This window comes from Zonotrichia leucophrys, unplaced genomic scaffold (genome assembly GCF_028769735.1).
Source record: "Zonotrichia leucophrys gambelii isolate GWCS_2022_RI unplaced genomic scaffold, RI_Zleu_2.0 Scaffold_33_1714398, whole genome shotgun sequence".
Classification (NCBI taxonomy): Eukaryota; Metazoa; Chordata; class Aves; order Passeriformes; family Passerellidae; genus Zonotrichia; species Zonotrichia leucophrys.
This window is the reverse complement of record NW_026992238.1, coordinates 1,020,754-1,039,153: the sequence shown is the minus strand read 5'-3', so window position 1 is coordinate 1,039,153 and position 18,400 is coordinate 1,020,754. Positions and strand designations below refer to the sequence as shown.

Here is an 18,400-nt window from a genome sequence, read left to right as displayed (position 1 = left end):
ACCATACCAAGGGAACAGCTGTCAGCAAGTCCTCAGCCTTTAAGTTATCTCCATGACTAATGTCCCTTTGCTCACAAGACAAAACAATTTAATCTTCCCTGATAAATCACCACTGAGCCAAGAAACATTTATTTCAGTTCTTCACCAGTCTTCACATTTTTGCATAACACTGTGAAGTTGAGAGCAGGGGAGAATAACCTTGATTCACAACATGAAAAACATTGCCTTTTAGATTGCTCTTCCATACGTAGCCACCAGAGCTAGTCAAAGATGAATCCTACCAATACGTGAATGGGGATAAATAGGAAATAGCTAGGATATGACGACTCTCTATCAACCCCTAACTGTATGTCTTCCCTTTGAGTCAAGCTAATTTCTGATTCTGTGACTCTAAATTGCTTAACTAATCACAATTTCTTGAAGAAGTCTGTTTAATTCAAGGTTACAGTTAATCCCCCTCCCTACAGATCAGTCATAGCAAGCATGTGAAAACCAAATATCCTTCCTCAAGAAGCCCACATTAATCTATGACCAATGATAGAAAACAGCTTCTCACCCATTTTATCTATCTAATCTATGGTTGCATTTATTGTCAGACCAAAAAGAAACACTACTCAAAAGCTAACCAGCCATTTTCTTCACAATAGCACTTTATCAGGTGCTTTCCTACTGTTTGGTGTTCAAAGTGTGTTTATATCTACTGCTTCTATCTTCACAAGACATTTGTTCTATCATAATGAAAAACTCGGCTAACAAAAGCAACCACCCACCCACAAACATGGACCAAGTATTAGATGATTAAGTTTTCAAATTTCTAAACTACAACAGTTGCAAGAAACAAATTGTTGTGAAAACAGCTATTAAAAAAAAAGTTGTAGTGCAGCTAAATTTTTGTTAAAAATAACACTATGTGAACAAAAGTCTTTTTATTTCCAAGTGTTCTAATTGCTATTGCACAGATGCCATTTAATGATTTTTTTATTTGAACATTAATAAAATTACAGTTGGAGGGTGCATATTTCCAGTGACAATCATGCAGACATTAAGACTGGCTCAGGTAAAATGATATTTTATTATTATTGGAGGTAGAAATATAACTGTCAGATGGTAAACTTTTTAAGCATACAAGCTAAGAAAAATCAAATTGTGACAAGTTTTCTCAATTATAATCACAAATTAAGCAAGAGTGTTATAAGAGGAACTAATAGTTCTCGTGTCTTGGCTTGAAAAGACAGGTGTCTGCTAAGGAAAGCAGGAGCTTCTCTTGAAATGGAAAATGTAAACCCCTTCCCTCCAAATTATTATAATTTTGACATTAAAAGGCTCTCAGACAAAGATATGGGAGTTGGAATAACAGGTTTTTATTAGGGAAAAAATAAAAATAAAAATGAAGTAATACAAAACAACACTGACAGGGTCAGAATACGACCTGACACCCTGTTGGTCAGGGTGTTGGTAGCAGTCCAATTAAATGGTAGCTGCAGTCCTCCTGGAGTGATAGATGTAGTTCTGTTGAAACACTGATCTTGTAGAAAGGATGTAGTTTTCCTCTGAAGGTCCAGTGATAGTGTAAATGGGCTTGGTCTTCCTCTGGGAATCCAGTGGGAAAAGGCTGACTGTGGTGCTTTAAATCTCAGATTATATCCAGGCAGGAATGCTTAGCTTCTCCCCCTGGGTGGAGCATCTCCCAATGGGATGATAGCATTTTATCAGTCATGCAGTGATACTCAATGGCCTATTAACAGAAAATATCTCCCCAGAAGGAGGATTGGTTGTGGAAGAGATAAAGAAAACTGCCCCCACCTGGTTCTAACAGATGGCAATAGAATACACATTCCCAGCCACATCTTGTATTTGCAACTTAAGACATTTTGATTAACAAATACTAATTTCTTTGAACATCTCTACCATCAGTTTCTACAAAACAACTAATCACTATTATGAAAACTTTTCCACTTACTCCCCCAAAATTAATTTATTTAATTCTCCACATTCTTGAACACAATTTTATTGTACACAACTGTCACCCAATGACCTACTACCACAGTAGTTGAGGACAATGTTCTCTCTATTATGATAATCATGCAGTTTAGAGTGGCCATATGAAACTTTTGAAGTAAAAATGGGTTAAATCTGGTTGCAAAATTTCAGACTTAAAGGAAAATAAAAATCATACATACATACCACAAATAAAAACTACACCTAGAATCTGTTGATAGTGATCTGAAGCAATTTCTTTTATATACTCATCTGAAAATTTTAGCAGATATTTCATACTTTTTCTATTTCATCCAAATACCCTGACATGCCAATAAGAGTCACTCCAAAAGAATGCTGTGCCCCAAAAATACAGCTGCTACCACAAAACATCTCTTCATGCTTTTATTCACCCTTGAGCAGTTTTTAAAACTCCAATTTACTGAGCCATACTAAAACATAGCTTAACTTTATTTTAAATATGTCAACAATGGGTAAGTTAAAAAGTGGGTGGAAGCATCTGACATAACAGTTAAAATTAAATTATATATTATTAAATTATATATATTTGATTTAGTCATATTTCCTCATCTTTCCGTATCCATTTGTATTGAATTATAAACCCTGCAGTACAGGAAGAGTCTGTGTATGACACTTAGGAGAATACGACTTCCATGTATGTTTGCAATATAAACAATTATATTAAAATATTCAAAAAATAAACTAGTAGTAAATCCTGATTATGCACACACTTGAAAAAATACAATAAATTTAACATCAAATTGGAAAATTACAGCTGAGCCAAGAAATTGTTATATTTACTACATAGTCCTGAAATGTCAATTTTCATTAAGCTGTTTCAAATCCAAACACACAGGCCTAAAGGAGAGCTACAAAGATGATCATAGGGATGGAATACTTCTCTTATGAGGAAAAGCTGAGAGAGTTGGGGCTGTTCAGCCTGGGGAAGAGAAGACTTCAGGGAGACCTTATTGCAGCTTTTCAGTACTTAAAGGGAGACTATTAGAAAGATGGGGATAGATTTTTAGTAGGGCCTGTTGTGATAGGATATGGGGCAATGGTTTTAAAAGAGGGGAGATTCTGACTAGCTATAAGGAAGAATTTTCTTACAATTAGAGTGGCAAGACACTAGAATAGTTTTGCCCAGAAAGGTGGTAAACGCCCCATCCCTGGAAACATTCAAGGTCAGATTGGATTGTGAAGATCTAGTTGAAGATGTCTCTGCCCATTGCAGGGGGGCTGGACTAGATGACCTTTAAAGGCACCTTCTGACCTAAACTATTGTATGATTCTATGATCTTCTTCCTTTGATTAACTGAATTAAGTCAGAAAAACTCTTATCCAATTCTGCTAACACATTTCTTCACTGTAGGTATTATTGTCAGCTAACTTTGATCTGTCACCTTTAACTTCTGCACTGGAATGCCCCTTATCACTCCAAGTTCTACTCGAACATCATAGTCTTCCTTCTTCATTTCATAGTTTGTGACACCTACCAAGAAGCCCTTCATCTGGAGCAGCATCTAGTCTAATAGAACTTCCAGTGGGCAGAAGACTCTCTTACCAGAATAGTACACTGGTAGACAAGCCAAGTTCACTACAGTAATGATCCACTGTGTACCAGTGTTCCATTGTAAGCACCAAGTACTTTCTGTACAAAATATAAAACAGTTGTGCGCATGTAAGCCACACAAGGCAAGCCAAGTTAAATGGTTTGGGCAGGCAGTGTGGGTAGGGCAGAAACATGATAGCCAGCTGTCTTGGCTAAAGCAATCTTAACTCCCTTTGATTGTTTAATCTGTGTTATAGCCTAGTTTAAACACCATTGTTTATACAATACTGTCATTTACAGCTTTTAAATACTATCTAAGGTATAGGTCCATTACTGTAAAAGTTTATGCATCACTGTTATGAATGAGAGAGGAAAGGTTAGACAAGTGCCTTTCCAGGTTTCTGGCAGTAGACAGCAGCTTTATTGAGACGGCCAGCATCCCAAAACCCACTGTTGCTCGCAAATTCTTAATAATGACCAATCAGGCCTATTACAACATGAATTGTTTATTGAACAGGCCAAGGAAAACAGACATAAGACTTTAAACAGACTACTTACTACACAGGATAACACAAAAAGAACTACTAGTAGATAAAATATAGTGCAGAAAAATAAAGGAATCTATGTTACAGCTAGTGAAGAAATAGTAGAAGAGATTAGGAGAATTGATTAGGAGCCAATGTCACTTACCAACATATCATGGTGGTGTGCAAAGAATCTCCTAATTACTCTCAGTCCCAGGGAAGTATCTCAATGTGAACATCTCCACATCGAGAATTCTCTACACACTCAGAAAATGTGTAAGAGATTTCTGATTTCCTGATAATCATAGTGGTCTTGTATAGTTGTAAACAGTGCTTGTCTGTCAGTCACTTATTTGCGGCTTATCCTTTCCCACCATTCAAGGAAGGATGTTTATTGCTGACTAAGGGTGTTTTCTGCTGAGATAATTCATCACAAGACAAACCATTCTGGCCTAGCTTAGCCATGGGGAAAGTAGAGAAGCCTTTTGCTGTGTCAGGGGATGAAAGGTCCTGTCACGATCACATTCAAAATCTAGGGTCTAAGAACAAAAGCTAACTGTATTTTCTAAGTCAATCAAGCTATAGAAAAATGGGAATAAATAGTGTGTGGCTTGTTTTCAAATGTTATTGTTTAGCATAACACTTCATGCAAGTAATGCAAAATAGTCTATATACTCAGGACTGTTTACATTTGAATAAATACAGTAAATTAGCAAATACAGTATTTAAAATTATCTACAAAAATGAGTTTTACCAGGTATTCACTGTTTGTATGAAGTCTTAAAGCTAAAAGCTGCCAGGGCAATACCAAAGAGTATGAAGTAAAAGAAAAAAACATTAAAATGGAGACACTTAAGGAAATCTCAGGAAAAAATATCACATTAATGGTCAATTAAACTAAAGCCATAATTAAAGCTATTAGGCAACTTTACCATCATCTTGAATCAAAAGGCCATAAACATCTATGCTTTACATATTATTTGATTTTTTTATTTTATACTATGAGGTGAAAGCAACACATTTCCTTTTAGTAATGTATACACAAATAGCCTCATTCAGAATACAATTTTAATGCACATAAAGTATTCATTTTACAAATCATTCAGTAATCCAAATAAATATACAATAGCTTGGAAAACAATATTTTAGAAAACAAATGCCAATGTAAAAAGACCACTTAAAGCAACTGAAATAATAAAAGGTTTCTGTATAGCTCTGTATTTACAGTTTTTTCACTGCATCATCAATATCAGAAATCTGTTCCTTCAGCTGGTTCCACTGTTCTGGATTTAAAGAAATACCTGAAATGCATTAAAAGAAATACTTAGGGAAAAAAAAATTGTAGTGCAGAATCTTGCATAGTTACTGTCAAGGCTGGTTTCATATACAGTGTATGTCACGATTAATAATGCTTAACATACCTCAAGTGTAACAACCACCTCGGTTACAAAGAAATTACTCACTTGGAACACTTCAGACCTTAGCTTATCTCCTTACAAAGAAAATTAGTGCAGTATAACAAATGCATTTACAAGTGTTAGGCTAAACACAGAAATTAGGTGCTGGTCTTGACAGAAGGCAGTACAAAAGAAACAAGGAAATCAACTGTATTCCCATTGACTTCTAAAAGCCATACCTCTGTGGACTAAACTTCTACACACTTTTAAAGAACCATAATTCTGGGGTTTTTTTCCCCTCATGTTTCTTAAAGCATTGTGAATAACAAACTATAAGTAATATTTTGGAGAGACTATTACCACTCCCTAGCACTCAAAAACCAATATGGAAATCTAATTGTAATAAAAGGAAGAAGTGAAGTTAATTAAAGGGAAAATGTATGGCTATGTATGTAACTCCCATAACAAATCTGTTTGTATTTGATGCCTTGTTTTCCATAAATTATGGGGGAATTATTTAGGAAAACAGACTCAGGCCAATGAAACCACTTTGCTTTTGTTTACAGTCAACTGATAAAACTAATTATATGTTAAAATGTGAATCATTAATAAGTAAAAATATTACTCTAAAAATACCATGTAGTAACAAAGTATAGAAATCTGATACACAAAGATCTCCAGCAAACTGCAGACAATGTTTTAGTACAAAATAACATGAAGCAAAACAATACCTTTTCTGCCAGGCTTCATTTCACCTTCTTGATCCATCCAATATTCCCTAATATCAATTAAGACTTTTCCTTTAAAGTCACGAACACTGACGTACCTCATTTTGCCAATCTGTCAAAACACACATAAGGATATTTTTTAGGTATTTTATGTATTACAGCATTCACTTTTCCCAGCAGTATCAGACATGTACATGCGACATTGCACACTTCAGCTTATTTTAGACACCAGTAAAACAACTAGATCAAGAGCTTAATCCAGAGCAATCAGTAGGGAAATAAGTAATGTCAATATAAATACATTAATGACTTAAAACCTGTTGAGTATTCAGCATTCAATCCTCAAAGTAAGTGGCTCTCTCCTAGAACAAGAAAATACCTGTCTTCTTAACAAGCTTACATCTTATAAAACCCACTAATTTACTGTTTTCTGAAATAAATTTTTGGGTCTGTTATAACCATCTTTTTTAGTAGCTGTTGTAAACAAATGGGGAAGAAGGCACTCTACGCTCTACCGCCAAATCTAAGTTTTAGTCCATTCCATAGGTACAGAAATCAAATTAGATATTCACATGAGATGGGCCCAATATTTAACTAGTTTCCCCCCCTCTCTTTTTTTTTCCTTTTTTTCTTTTTTAAAACATAGTAAATACAGATGGAAACAGAAGTAAGCCACCAACTGCCCCATGCCTGCTTCTGCTGGTTCATTGGGACACTTTCTTGGAACTGTGGTTAAAAGACTGTACCAAATGTTCTCAAAAAGACCCCTATTCAAATACTTTAGCTTACCAACACAGCAATGGTATGAAATGACTTTGAAATATCAGATTTTCATGCAGTGGTTTAACTGAATTATGAGAGCTTTTTTTTAATTTTCCAAAGAAAGGGCAAAGGGAAAAGAGACAACAGGTATACTATATGTTACATTATTTAGGCTTTATCAAATTTGAAAAAGACTGATTTCAAAAAAACTATTTGTTCACATAAATTCAAAATATAATGTGAATTTGAGAATGAGAAATTTGATAATAATAAAAGCACAGTCAAACAAGTAATGTAAAAAATTCTTAGTATTTTGTATGCACCTCCTGGACCCACCTTGTGAAGAAAACACACATAAACAATTTTTACAAAGGAATATTCCTTCCTGATAAAACATTAGTTTTAGTTTTCACCTTATTTAATTTACACATCTTGCACTTTGACATAGTTAAACAGGAGACAAAACATATCTTACTAGCATAAAGTCTAACCAGAAAGCATGAGCAACTCTCCAGTCAACTAAAATCATTCACAGATGTTTAAATCTGAAGTACTAAGGCCCAAACAACAGGCCCTGAACTAAATTTGACCTCTAGATGAACCGTCCAACCAAATGTATATGTATCCATGTATAAATGAAGTATTATTAGCAATATGATATATGTATCCACTCTTTGGCAAAACATGTATTTATCTTTCTGTATTTAGAAACTGGTCAATGCCACATCTGGCCTTGTCTGGGGTGTAGGATCAAAGACAACTCCCTTGGTTCCTCCTTGAGCCCTAGCCAGGCTTAGGGAGAAACCCAACAGGAGAATAAAAACAGATGTTCCCACATTAGAAGTAATAGTAGCTTGTATATTATAAAAGCTGGGCTCCTCTAACAGCAAAATCAGAAGCCTCTTTGCCCGCAAGGTGGATGTACCACAGAATTCCCCAGTTACTGGGAGTGGTTCTCCAGTCCTTCGCTGTGACAGCTTCACTCAGCTGATGATTAAAGGTTATCTGGATGCAGGGGTAAAGTATTAGGGCAACTGGTGATGTATCTTTCTTAATCACTATAGGCAATCTTCTGTAGTAATGATTAGGTGCATTGCTTAGCTTATTCTTTTGTAATTCTTTGCAGTACTGCATTACAGTAAATTACACTACTCCTTAAGTTGGCGTCGGTGTCTGGTGCTGACCCTACCTACCAGCAAAACAAAGTCATAAAAGTTGTTATTTCACAAAATATACATAAATAGGCTTTGTGCTTGCTTAAACTAATTTTTCTTCTTATGCAGATCATGCTATTTTAACTCTAAAATTTATTTTTAAATAATTAGGACCTCTTTAATTACCATAAGCCTGAAGCAGTTGTTTTCCTACTTCAAAGCATCCTTTAAAATAAAAAAGTTTATAAGATAGCATTTTGCGATTCATTTATTAAATACTTTCACAGCACTACAAATTTAACATTCAAAAATAAGGTATTATGTCACAGTAGCCGAGTTCTTTTAGACCAAACTTAGTAGCATGTCCAAGTCCATCAGTACTGCTGGAAAAGGATATCCTAAATAGTCTACATGAACAACATTTATTGGTTTTCCTTCTAATGTTTCAGTGACTTTTAAGGTCACCTATAAATCAGCTTCAAGCAGTAGTACTCCTGAACACCTTTTTTCCCCCCCAGATCTATCAAAGACTATTAGTCTACTGCCAAGTAACTCCAGATTTAAAGAAAAAATCTGATACAAAATAGCAGATTAGAGCTGCAAATACAGCAAAATGATGCAGAATTTGACTATTAAAGATAAGGCTACATGTCTTAATTCAACTACAGTAAGGTGAGGGGCAATAATACAAAGTACACAACATTTATTCAGTCAGTAAGTCTACCTTAAATGTAAACAGTTCATTATGAAAATGTTAAAATTGTTAGATTTTACACCACTGTCTAGATTTCAGCTGAATACTCACATGAAATTTCAAATGTTTAGGTAAACTCAATACAAAATTGTTGCCACTGCTGAAAAGCTTTATATAGGCTTTCAAAGTACTGTTTAAAAAATTTCAAACCTAGATTTTCCCTAAGCAAAGTAATGTTTCCTGACATTCAGTTACCTGCAATTCTGGCATTGAGCCATTTCTGATAAATTCTTTTTCCATGCAGCAGTTGATAGACCTAAAATAATTTCACTCCTCTAAGACACCTTTGTATCTCTGTAACAACACATTAATATTCCAAGGGCTGCATTAATTATTAGCAGGGTAGCTGCTGCAGTTCAACCTTCATAAACAAAATCATATGCTTTTCTGCTGGTTTTGGCTGGCTTATTTATTTTCTTCCCAGAAAGTTTGGCTTGCACAGAGCCAAGGCCTTTTCTGGTACTCATACAGCCACAATGGCAAGGAGGCTGGGGGTGCATGGGAGGTTGGGAGATGACACAGCCAGGACAGGTTACCCCAACTGACCAAAGGGATATTCCAGACCATGTGACATCATGCTCAATATATAAAATAGGGGGAAGGAGGAGGAACAGGGGGATGTTTGGAGTGATGTAGTTTGACTTCCCAAGTCACTGTTGCACATGATGGGGGCCTTGCTCCCCTGGAGATGGCTGAACACCTGCCTGCCCATGGGAAACAGTGAATTAACTCCTTGTTTGGATGTGCGGTGCTTGGTTGCTGGCTGGGGTTAAAACATGTTAGCTTTCTATTAAATATTACAGCTCATTTGACATATTATTCTATTAAATTAAACACAAAATATTAAAAGCATTATTTCCAGGTTTCCATTGTTGACAGTAAAATGCACTGAACTGTGTCTAGGTTCGTTTCACAGCTATGCAATTGACTTCCTGTATGAGTTTCAGCAACCATCTTCTTCACCATTTTTCTTCCTCTTTCCCTTGATTAAACTGTATATATATTGTTGGAGAAAAAACAGCAAAAAAAAAATTTGTTTTCCCTTACCATATGTATAGCATTAGAAGAACCTCAATAAGCTAATATAAACTTCTAGAATAGAGAGTCCTGCAAACAGGAGAGATCTGTAATACAGCAAATTGGTTTAACAAATTAATTCTGAAACTTATGTGATCACTGATGCATTTCACAATGTCCTGGTTCCAGTCAGGATAGAGTTAATTTTTGAAGTAGCCATGAGGTGGCATGGCCAAGACAGGGAGGTTATTCCATATCACTTCTCATCATTGCTAGAAGCAGGGGAAAGGGACTGTCGCTTCCCAGGAAAGGGGGTTTCTTCCGGTCAAGAAAACATGGCAGGAGAACTGTCTGGTATTGTTTCTTGCTGGGGGCTTTCCATGTAAATAATTTCTTTTGTACACTTTTGTTATTAACATAATTGTTGTTACTGTTCATTTTCTTATCTCATTGCTGTTTCCAGTAAATTGTTCTTATGTCAACCCATGATCTTTGCCTTTTGTGCCTCCAATTGGACAGGGAGGGAAGAAGGAGTGTCACATGGGTGGGGTTTTTTTTAGTGCAAGGACTAAATTGGAGAATACTATTGCTAAATAATGACACACAACCAATCACATTCAAGAACATCACAAGCATATATTACCTACTTACTTATCTACTTTCAGGAGCCTATGATAGGTAAAGACATTACACCAGGAAACTGAAGAACTTATTTCTCACGAGTGAAAAAAGCAAATTTGACCCAAACTTAAATAAAGGGGGGGAGGGGGGAGTGAGGCCCATATGCAACAGGCAAACTCCTTTTCAGGAAACAATTCCTGTGAAATGCCCAATCATGTAATGTGGTTCCACTCTGGATAATTAATATTAATACTTTAACCCATCAGCATTAACAAACCTAATCCAAATCAGGCATAGGTAGATGACAGGATTTGTCAAACTAACCAAGGTACATGATGAACAACTCACAGTGGCTTGAAGCCACAGACAGGAATCTAATGCAACATGAATAATGCTTGTCCTTAGGGCCTCTAGTAATACATCACAAATGGGAGTAAAGTTCCACAACCCAACTGTACTCAAATCCTTTGATAAATTCCAGAGTATACTAGGCTGCCTATAAAACTTAAAAGACCATGATGTAAATAAATAAAACATACTTGGTCTCTTATACTTAATTCCCTTCTTCTTACAATTATTTTATTCTTCATAATTAGTTTCAAGAATACCATTATACCAACATTAGTTTCAAACAAAAATAAAGTGTAGATCTTTATGAAAATGCTCAATCTTCTAAATACAGCAGTCACAACGAGTTCAATATTAAAGGAAGTTGTATACTTTAAGAACACAGCCCAAAGGTGTAGAACAGCAAACCACTAAGTTTCATGTCAGTTGCTATCATTCCCACACACAATATGGATGTCACAGAATTTCTGACTATCATATGAATGCTTTACAGCCTCATTTCCATCAACTGAAGACACACTTGTAAGTTATGCTGCAAAATCACTTGTACACAGATCATTTTTATTACCATGGGGAAGCAGAAAGGAGAGATTCTAGTATTGTTAATATTCCTAGAAAAAACAAAATAATACCTCCAAAATTAACATGCAACTAGATGTTGAGCATGCTCTCTTGGGTAGAAAGGAGAGAAGGGGAGCATTCTCAGACCTACAGTGCTATTTCTACACTGAAACAGGTACATCTTGGTTAACACACATAAGCTGATGTTGCATGAAAAAAAAAACGCACATAACACAACAAACAACCTAAAAAAACTTTTGTTGTTGAGAAACTAGAAGCAGGCAGAAACTTAGGAACATTGATGGTTTAAGTCAGGGTGATAGTGAAATTTTTTTCTGCATTGTAGTCAACACTGGAAGAATCCTGCTCTTAGAGTAATATATGTCCTCTACTGTCTGTTTTTAGTAACTTATTACCTTGAGTCAAAAAAGGTTGAAAGAAATCAGAGCACACAAATAGTTTTGCTTTTATTTGAAAGTTTTTTTGCATTAGTTGGTTCGCTTATGGTGGTTTGCTTTGTTGCTTTGTTTTTTGGTTTTTTTCTCTTTTTTTTTTCATAAGGAGGGCATTAAAATTAACTTTTCCCCAAGGCTGCAATTTCTGAACCTATTACAAAAAAAATCCCAAACATATAGGCTTTATATTTGAGTTCTAAATGCAGTTCCTCTCATTAGATGCAGAAGATACTATCATTTTTCCTATATGGATCAAAGCATGCCCCAGCAGAACTAAAAGTATTATATTCTTCCTTCAATGTACAAGTCCAAGCAGTTATGCCCAGGGTCTTAAATTGAAGCTCTCCCTCCAACTATATATACACAGGAAAGTGAAAATTGACACAGGCCTTCACTAATTTCCCCCCACATATTACTTTGCACAGGTACAGCCCAAATCCATTTATTTTACCTTATTCAGTGTTGGAACCATCTTATTAGGCACCTCTCATATAACTTTTCACAAACTTAAGAATCAAAGTCTAAGAATTTAAGTCCCTTTCTCATCCCGTGCTCCCCTTTTCAAACCAGCTAGTCAGGCGTTTAATAAGTCTTGATCCACACCCCTAAAAAAAGGAATTCTGAGCTATGCATATTCTTGCACAGCTTTCAGGATACATTGCTTCTTCAGCTAACCATGGGACATGCAATACTCTGAACTCACAAATGTTTGTGGCGACTGAAAAAATGTACATTCATCCTATTTTGGCAATGTCAAAAATTGAAATCTTTTTGGATTTTCAGTGAGAAAAACCTGCATCATAAAAGAACGAGCAAAACTTATTCCAAGATACTGTCTTAGAAGACAGTAGCCAAATTCCCTTGACCTAGCTAAATAAGAATTAAGAGTCCATATTTTGGGTTTCCAAGACTGTCCTGATCTAATATTTACAGACAAAATGACTACACAGACAATTACCACATGCAAAGACATGAGAGTTAGAATCAATTACCACAACTCTGATTCTTTTACTCTATTGAAACCGATCAGTGCTTTTTCTCAGCATCTCATCTTGCATGCTAGCATCATAATCCCCTTCAGCCAAGATTTCAGGAGACCAAGCACAATGCTATCATGATATCCACATAGCCTCATAAAATTTATACAGATTATTATGTAAATGGTTACCTTAACCAGGCTCTAAGAGAGTCATCAATTTTACCTGAAACATATTCTCATCTCTGTTACTGCTTTGCTTAGAAGAAGCTGCACCTTTTGAACTTTCACCACTCTTTTGTTTCTTAACAGGCTTTTCTGGAGCTACTTGCTTTTTCCGCTTTGCCTTGGAGCAAGAATAAAAAAAACCTCATAAATCACAACTCATTTTATAAGTTATAAAAAAAAATTATTTTAGAGGTCACAAACTATTATGCCATAGGTATTAACACCTTCCTACTGTGAGGGCAGGAATACAATACTGTACATTTAGACTGGAGCCAAAAAAAAAATCTTCAAATTAGCCTATTTTTGTTCTCAGTGAAGCTTACCATAATAATTTGGCTTTAAAGAGAAATTTAATTAGATCAAAATTCAAAACTCAGTCTTAAGCTGTGCCAAGGGAAATAAAGGTTGGATATTAGGAGAAAGATTTTTACGGAAAGGGTGATAAGTACTGGAATGGTCTGCCCTGGGAGGTGGTGGAGTCACCATCCCTGGATGTGTTTAAAAAAAGACTCAATGTGGCACTCAGTGCCATGGTTTAGTTGAGGCATTAGGGCATGGGTTAGACTCTATAATCTTGAAGGTCTCTTCCAACTGAGTGATTCTGTGAAAATACATTTCAAAAAGCCTACTTTCTTTGTGCAGTAATACTGGCAGTTTTAATTAAAATTTTTAAGTCTGATAGAAGTTTCATTTTCCAGAAAGTACAATGAAAAATGAGGAACAGCTAACAACTCTGGTAAAAAAAAAATAGATAAGATAATAAAAAAAAGGATTTGAAAAATCAAATCCAAGATAACTTTTTTAATTGAAGTCAAATCTCTGTTCATAGCATGATAAATTAAACATGTTTTTAAGACATTGAGGCAATATCACCTGCAAATCAGATTACTTCGTTAGCCGATGCTAGAGCATGCTACATTTCCACTAATGGTGATATAGTAATCATGCCCACTGTAAAGGAAGAATAATGCAAAGATACCAAAAATTATTCTCACCTGCTAGAATCATATTGTAAATAATCTCTTTTAAAGACAGCTCAAAAAAATACTGGATGTTGTCATAGAAAAAAAACAAAACCAAAACCAACCACCTTACTGCCCACTGAAGTTGATTGTTACACTATGTCTTATTAGGAATACATTTCCAGAAAAAAAAAAAAATCACCTGGTCATTTTCTCTTATATTAAGATTTCACAAAATACCTAATTTGCTATGTGCAAGCAAGTCACATTTTCATATTTGAACCAGTTCAGTAAATCAGATTGTCTCTTTGCAAAGCGCACTAAAAGACCCAATGTCTGCATTACCACCTAGCATTTCTTAAAAAGATAAATTGACTGTTGTATTCAATTTGTTTGCAATGACTGACACATCTATACAAATTTATAAAGTAAATAATTATTAAACTAAATGAAAACATTACATTTATGCATTTAAAACAGGTAATGTTAAAATTATCAACTCAGAAACATTCTGGTTGGCTCTGCTTTTAAGTGAGAAACTAGCAGATAGTCTTACAGTAAACATAAGACTCTGAAACATAAAAAAGAATGTGAGCGAGATAAGCAAGTGGCACATGGATAACAAGGCAAGTGGAGGTTTTGGTTTTGGACTTGCTTGTAATCCAGATATCAAAATTAAGGTGGGGCGGTGTCCTCAAAATTAGTTCAAATTCTTGCCACCAGAGGCAGCTTATACAGAAGCCGTCTATCACTTGCCACAAAACAGCAAAGAACTCCAGGAAGCTTGTGGCTAAATATACCATACAGAAAAACATGAAGCAAAATGCACCTTAAGAATAAAGTGTACTGCAAAGCAAAAAGCATCCACCCAAACCATAAGCTTGGGGGGTGGTTTTTTTGGGGTTTGGTTTGGGGTTGGGAGGGGGTGTCTGGGGTTTAAGTGTCAGATAAATCATATGTCATTTTGTGACATAACACTCAACTAATTCCTTAACCCCTGCCTGAAATATAACAGTTAATACAGTAGTTATAAACTGCATATAATGTTCACCTTTTTGTCAACTTCACTATCTGAATCACTGGCAGATGAGCTTGAAGACACAAGTTCCTTTGACTTCGGCATTCTAGGAAGAGAAAGATAACGTGAGAACACTATACAAGGAATACATCCCATTATGGATAGAAAGCCATCTCCAAACCTGTTTGTAAAGGCTCAACTTATTCAAAACCCTCCTGAAGACTTTCCTACCTTTTCATATAACCTTTAATACACATTGTAGATGTAATCACAAGCACCCTTCCCTCTTATAGCTCTTCCCCTTTTTGCTGTGACTGCCTTATATGCAGTATTTTAGTTCTGAACTGCTTACAAAAGGACATTTTTTTCACCTGTTTCATGTTCTCCCAAGTATGGTAGATACTATAATGAAAAAAAAGCAATACAAAACCGGTGTCCAGATGAATTCTCAACATAATATTCATAAATATAAACAATTAAGCCCCCAACACTACATATATTCTTACATTAGCATTTTGCCTAGTTGAAATCAGGAGTAACAGCTGCATAGTTGTCACAGATTGAGCTTAATTTCCCATCAGTAATACAAAAGTCTGAAAATATCTCAGTTACAGAGAACTACAGTACTGCAATTAATATTTCCATTGCAACTTTACAACATCAGTCACTAGAATATATTCATTTACTGAACAAGTGGACACTCAACTTTCCTTGAATGCATGCTGCCAGGTGTACTTCTACATCTGTCTAGTATGCAAACATGATTAGATACAGCAGTTGAACAACATCTTGCCTGCTACTAAAAACTCTAACAAATAAATAGATAGTTTGTGACTTCAGAATAAAAAGAAGTATCACAGGGAGAAACTACACAAAATAAACTAGCTTGGAAAGGCTAATAAAGTTTTAAAGAAGCATACCTCAGGAAAGAAAAAGAAATAGCAGTTTTTAAACTGGCAATAAAATAAACTATGTGCAAAAGAAAAAACAGTCTGAACGGATCAAATGTGGTTCTAGAGTAAATTGTCAGAATAATTTGGAACACAACGACAGAAGCTGTAGAACTGAAAATAAAACAGGGTATGGGAAGCACACATAAACCACATGTCCTGGTTTGGAAAGACACCACACTACAGGACGGAGGCAGGCAGAGGAGAGCTGGAACGGGGCAATGCAAAAATAAACTGAGCAGTGACATGAAATAGGGAAGCCGAACAAGAAAAGTCTGATACGCGAAGGGCAGGACACCTGCAGAGGACAACTCCAGAGTCCGCATCAGGAAGGGAGAGTAACAATATGGAGGAAAATGGAGGCGGAAACTAAAGGAAAAATAAATAGGGTGGGGTTGGTGTCCTCTCTTGAGAAACTAGCAAGCAGAGCGTGAGGACACCGAAGCACCGAGGAGAGGAAGGGTGGAATGAGACGGGACAAGTGAAGACAAGGGAAAGTAACATGAGAAAGACAAGCGAGTACGAGCTAGGAACACCAGATAAGCCGATGCCTGCCTGCCGCCATTTTCCTCTCCTCTTCCTCTTTTCTACGGCTTGTGTTGCCCCCCAAAGGAAAGGAGCGAGGGCCCGGCAGGGGGGCGCGGGTAAGAACACTCAGGTCCTCCCAGGGCAGGGTGGCAGCAAGAAGGATGCAGGTTACCGGCGGTGAAGGAAAGAACACGACACACACATTAAAAAAAAAAAAAAAAAAAAAGTCGGGGGTCGTCAGCGGGCAGGGCCTGATCCCGGTGCGAGGTGAAGGTGAAGAGCTGGGCGATTCGCCACCACCATTTTCTCCCTCACTCAAATCCTCTTTGCCCCCCCCAACATGGCAGTGGCTACTACTCCCGCTCCAAACCCGCTCCACAACAGGGCATTCCTCCCACAGAGCATAGTGGGCACTCGAGGAAAAGGGAAAGCCTCACCATACGATTACCCAGCGTACTTCTCCCACACCAGGCTAGGAGATGCCGAGCGCCCAACAGTTGGGGGTGGAGGAAAGAGAACACGGCAACAGCTCTAACAAAATACGCAAAAGAACATAAATACTCACTTCCCATACGACTCCTCTACACCACGACAGAAAGATTCATCGCAGAATCCCCACCCCAGCCCGGCACCACGTGGGAAGGAGTAGAGGGAGGTGTTTAAAGGGGACGCGTACCTTTCTAACTTGTTCCTACCTCCCCCGCCCTAGCTAGGACAGCCGCAAAAAACAAAAACAAACAAAAAAAAAGCACCCAGACAACCCCCCCCCCAAAAAAAAAAAAAAAAAAAAACCACAAAAAAATCCCACAACTGGCTTCCAAAGGGCTAGTCAGCCGCATCATTCCAATAGAGGGAGCCCTATGGGACCGACGGCAGGACCCTACCTGGAGCCCGACCCCATCGGGACTGCAGACTCGCAGAGGGAAGGCCTGCACTCCACCTGGGGGCTGTGAGAGGGGACCGAGAGGAGGGCCCTTAATATCTAAAAGGAACCCTTAAAAATAAATCTGTAACTAGTTCTTTTATTTTGCACGCAGCAGCGGTTCCTCGATCTCATTTAGAACCTCCCTGCCTGAAGCCATGCCCGAGGGAAGGAGAGGAAACGCTCAGAAATGGTGTAGCTACGTCGACTTTGCATACTGAAACCGCAGCACGTCGAGGCGCTGTTGAGAAAAGTGCCGGTTCCCCTTTCTGTCATCGTGACTTGCGTTTTTTCTTGCTGACGGGCTTTTCGTTTGAGGAATGGGTGAGCCTTATGGCTCCTAGCTTGGCAGTCACCTTGAGTCAAGTTCACGTCTGAAGTGCTGGGGAAAAGACGTTAAGAAATACATGTCACCTTCTGTTCTAAACAGTTACTTTTTAAAATCCCTCCAAGCAAAACCCCTTGAAAATATAATCTGACCATCTTGCTGCCAGGAAAATCCACAAATGCCAGAGTAAAGGGAGAGACTCTATTGGGGCACACACCAACGAAGCTCTCTCTCGCAAGGTTTTAGAGGGTGCAAGCCTCCCTTTTATCCTAAACTCCCGACTGCATGTTGCCCTCTTCCTTTCCCCATTGGCTGAGGTACTCCAAAGGTACAGCCTTCCTGAACCACCTACTACCTATCCCCCCCTTGAATCTCTTTTCCCCCCAAAGTCCAGAGGTTCAGGCTTGTGCAGAGCCTTGTCTATTTCAGGAGCCAAACTGTCTGGGCCTGTGTCCTGGTTTAGGGCAAATTTGGGAAAAAACCTCAGAAGGGGTTTCTCTAGAAAGCAGATTCAAGTGGCCCCTCCCCCAACTGGTTCGGGAAAAGATTTTCTTGGAGAAAAGTGGAAAAAGCTGTTTATTTAACAGGCAAAGCATTCACCAGCACAAAAAAATGAA

General features: G+C 37.3%; 1 protein-coding gene across 4 annotated transcripts; it reads right to left on the bottom strand.

Annotated features, from left to right (window-relative positions):
* Nucleotides 1-1,339: 1,339 nt before the first annotated feature.
* On the bottom strand, nt 1,340-18,008 carry LOC135460205 (activated RNA polymerase II transcriptional coactivator p15). 4 transcript variants are annotated; one of them, XM_064736940.1, is made up of 7 exons: nt 17,936-18,008; nt 17,418-17,837; nt 16,971-17,064; nt 15,089-15,161; nt 13,074-13,193; nt 6,203-6,311; nt 1,340-5,375 (listed from the first exon to the last, which is right to left on the bottom strand). In XM_064736940.1, the coding sequence occupies exons 4-7, from the start codon at nt 15,158-15,160 to the stop codon at nt 5,296-5,298; spliced, it is 381 nt and encodes a 126-aa protein (XP_064593010.1). In that variant the 5' UTR covers nt 15,161; nt 16,971-17,064; nt 17,418-17,837; nt 17,936-18,008; the 3' UTR covers nt 1,340-5,295. The 4 variants fall into 4 exon arrangements, with proteins under 4 accessions (XP_064593010.1, XP_064593009.1, XP_064593011.1 ...); XM_064736939.1 differs by lacking the exon at nt 16,971-17,064; XM_064736941.1 differs by lacking the exons at nt 16,971-17,064; nt 17,418-17,837; nt 17,936-18,008 and adding an exon at nt 17,099-17,185.
* Between the last annotated feature and the right edge of the window lie 392 nt (nt 18,009-18,400).

Excerpts from the sequence above, each read along its gene's own strand:
- LOC135460205 (XM_064736939.1), bottom strand. Across the intron at positions 13,194-15,088 it reads ATAGTGAAGTTGACAAAAAG|GCAAAGCGGAAAAAGCAAGT; the intron begins GTGAACATTATA and ends TCTTGCTCCAAG. Across the intron at positions 6,312-13,073 it reads GAGATGAGAATATGTTTCAG|ATTGGCAAAATGAGGTACGT; the intron begins GTAAAATTGATG and ends GTGTTTTGACAG.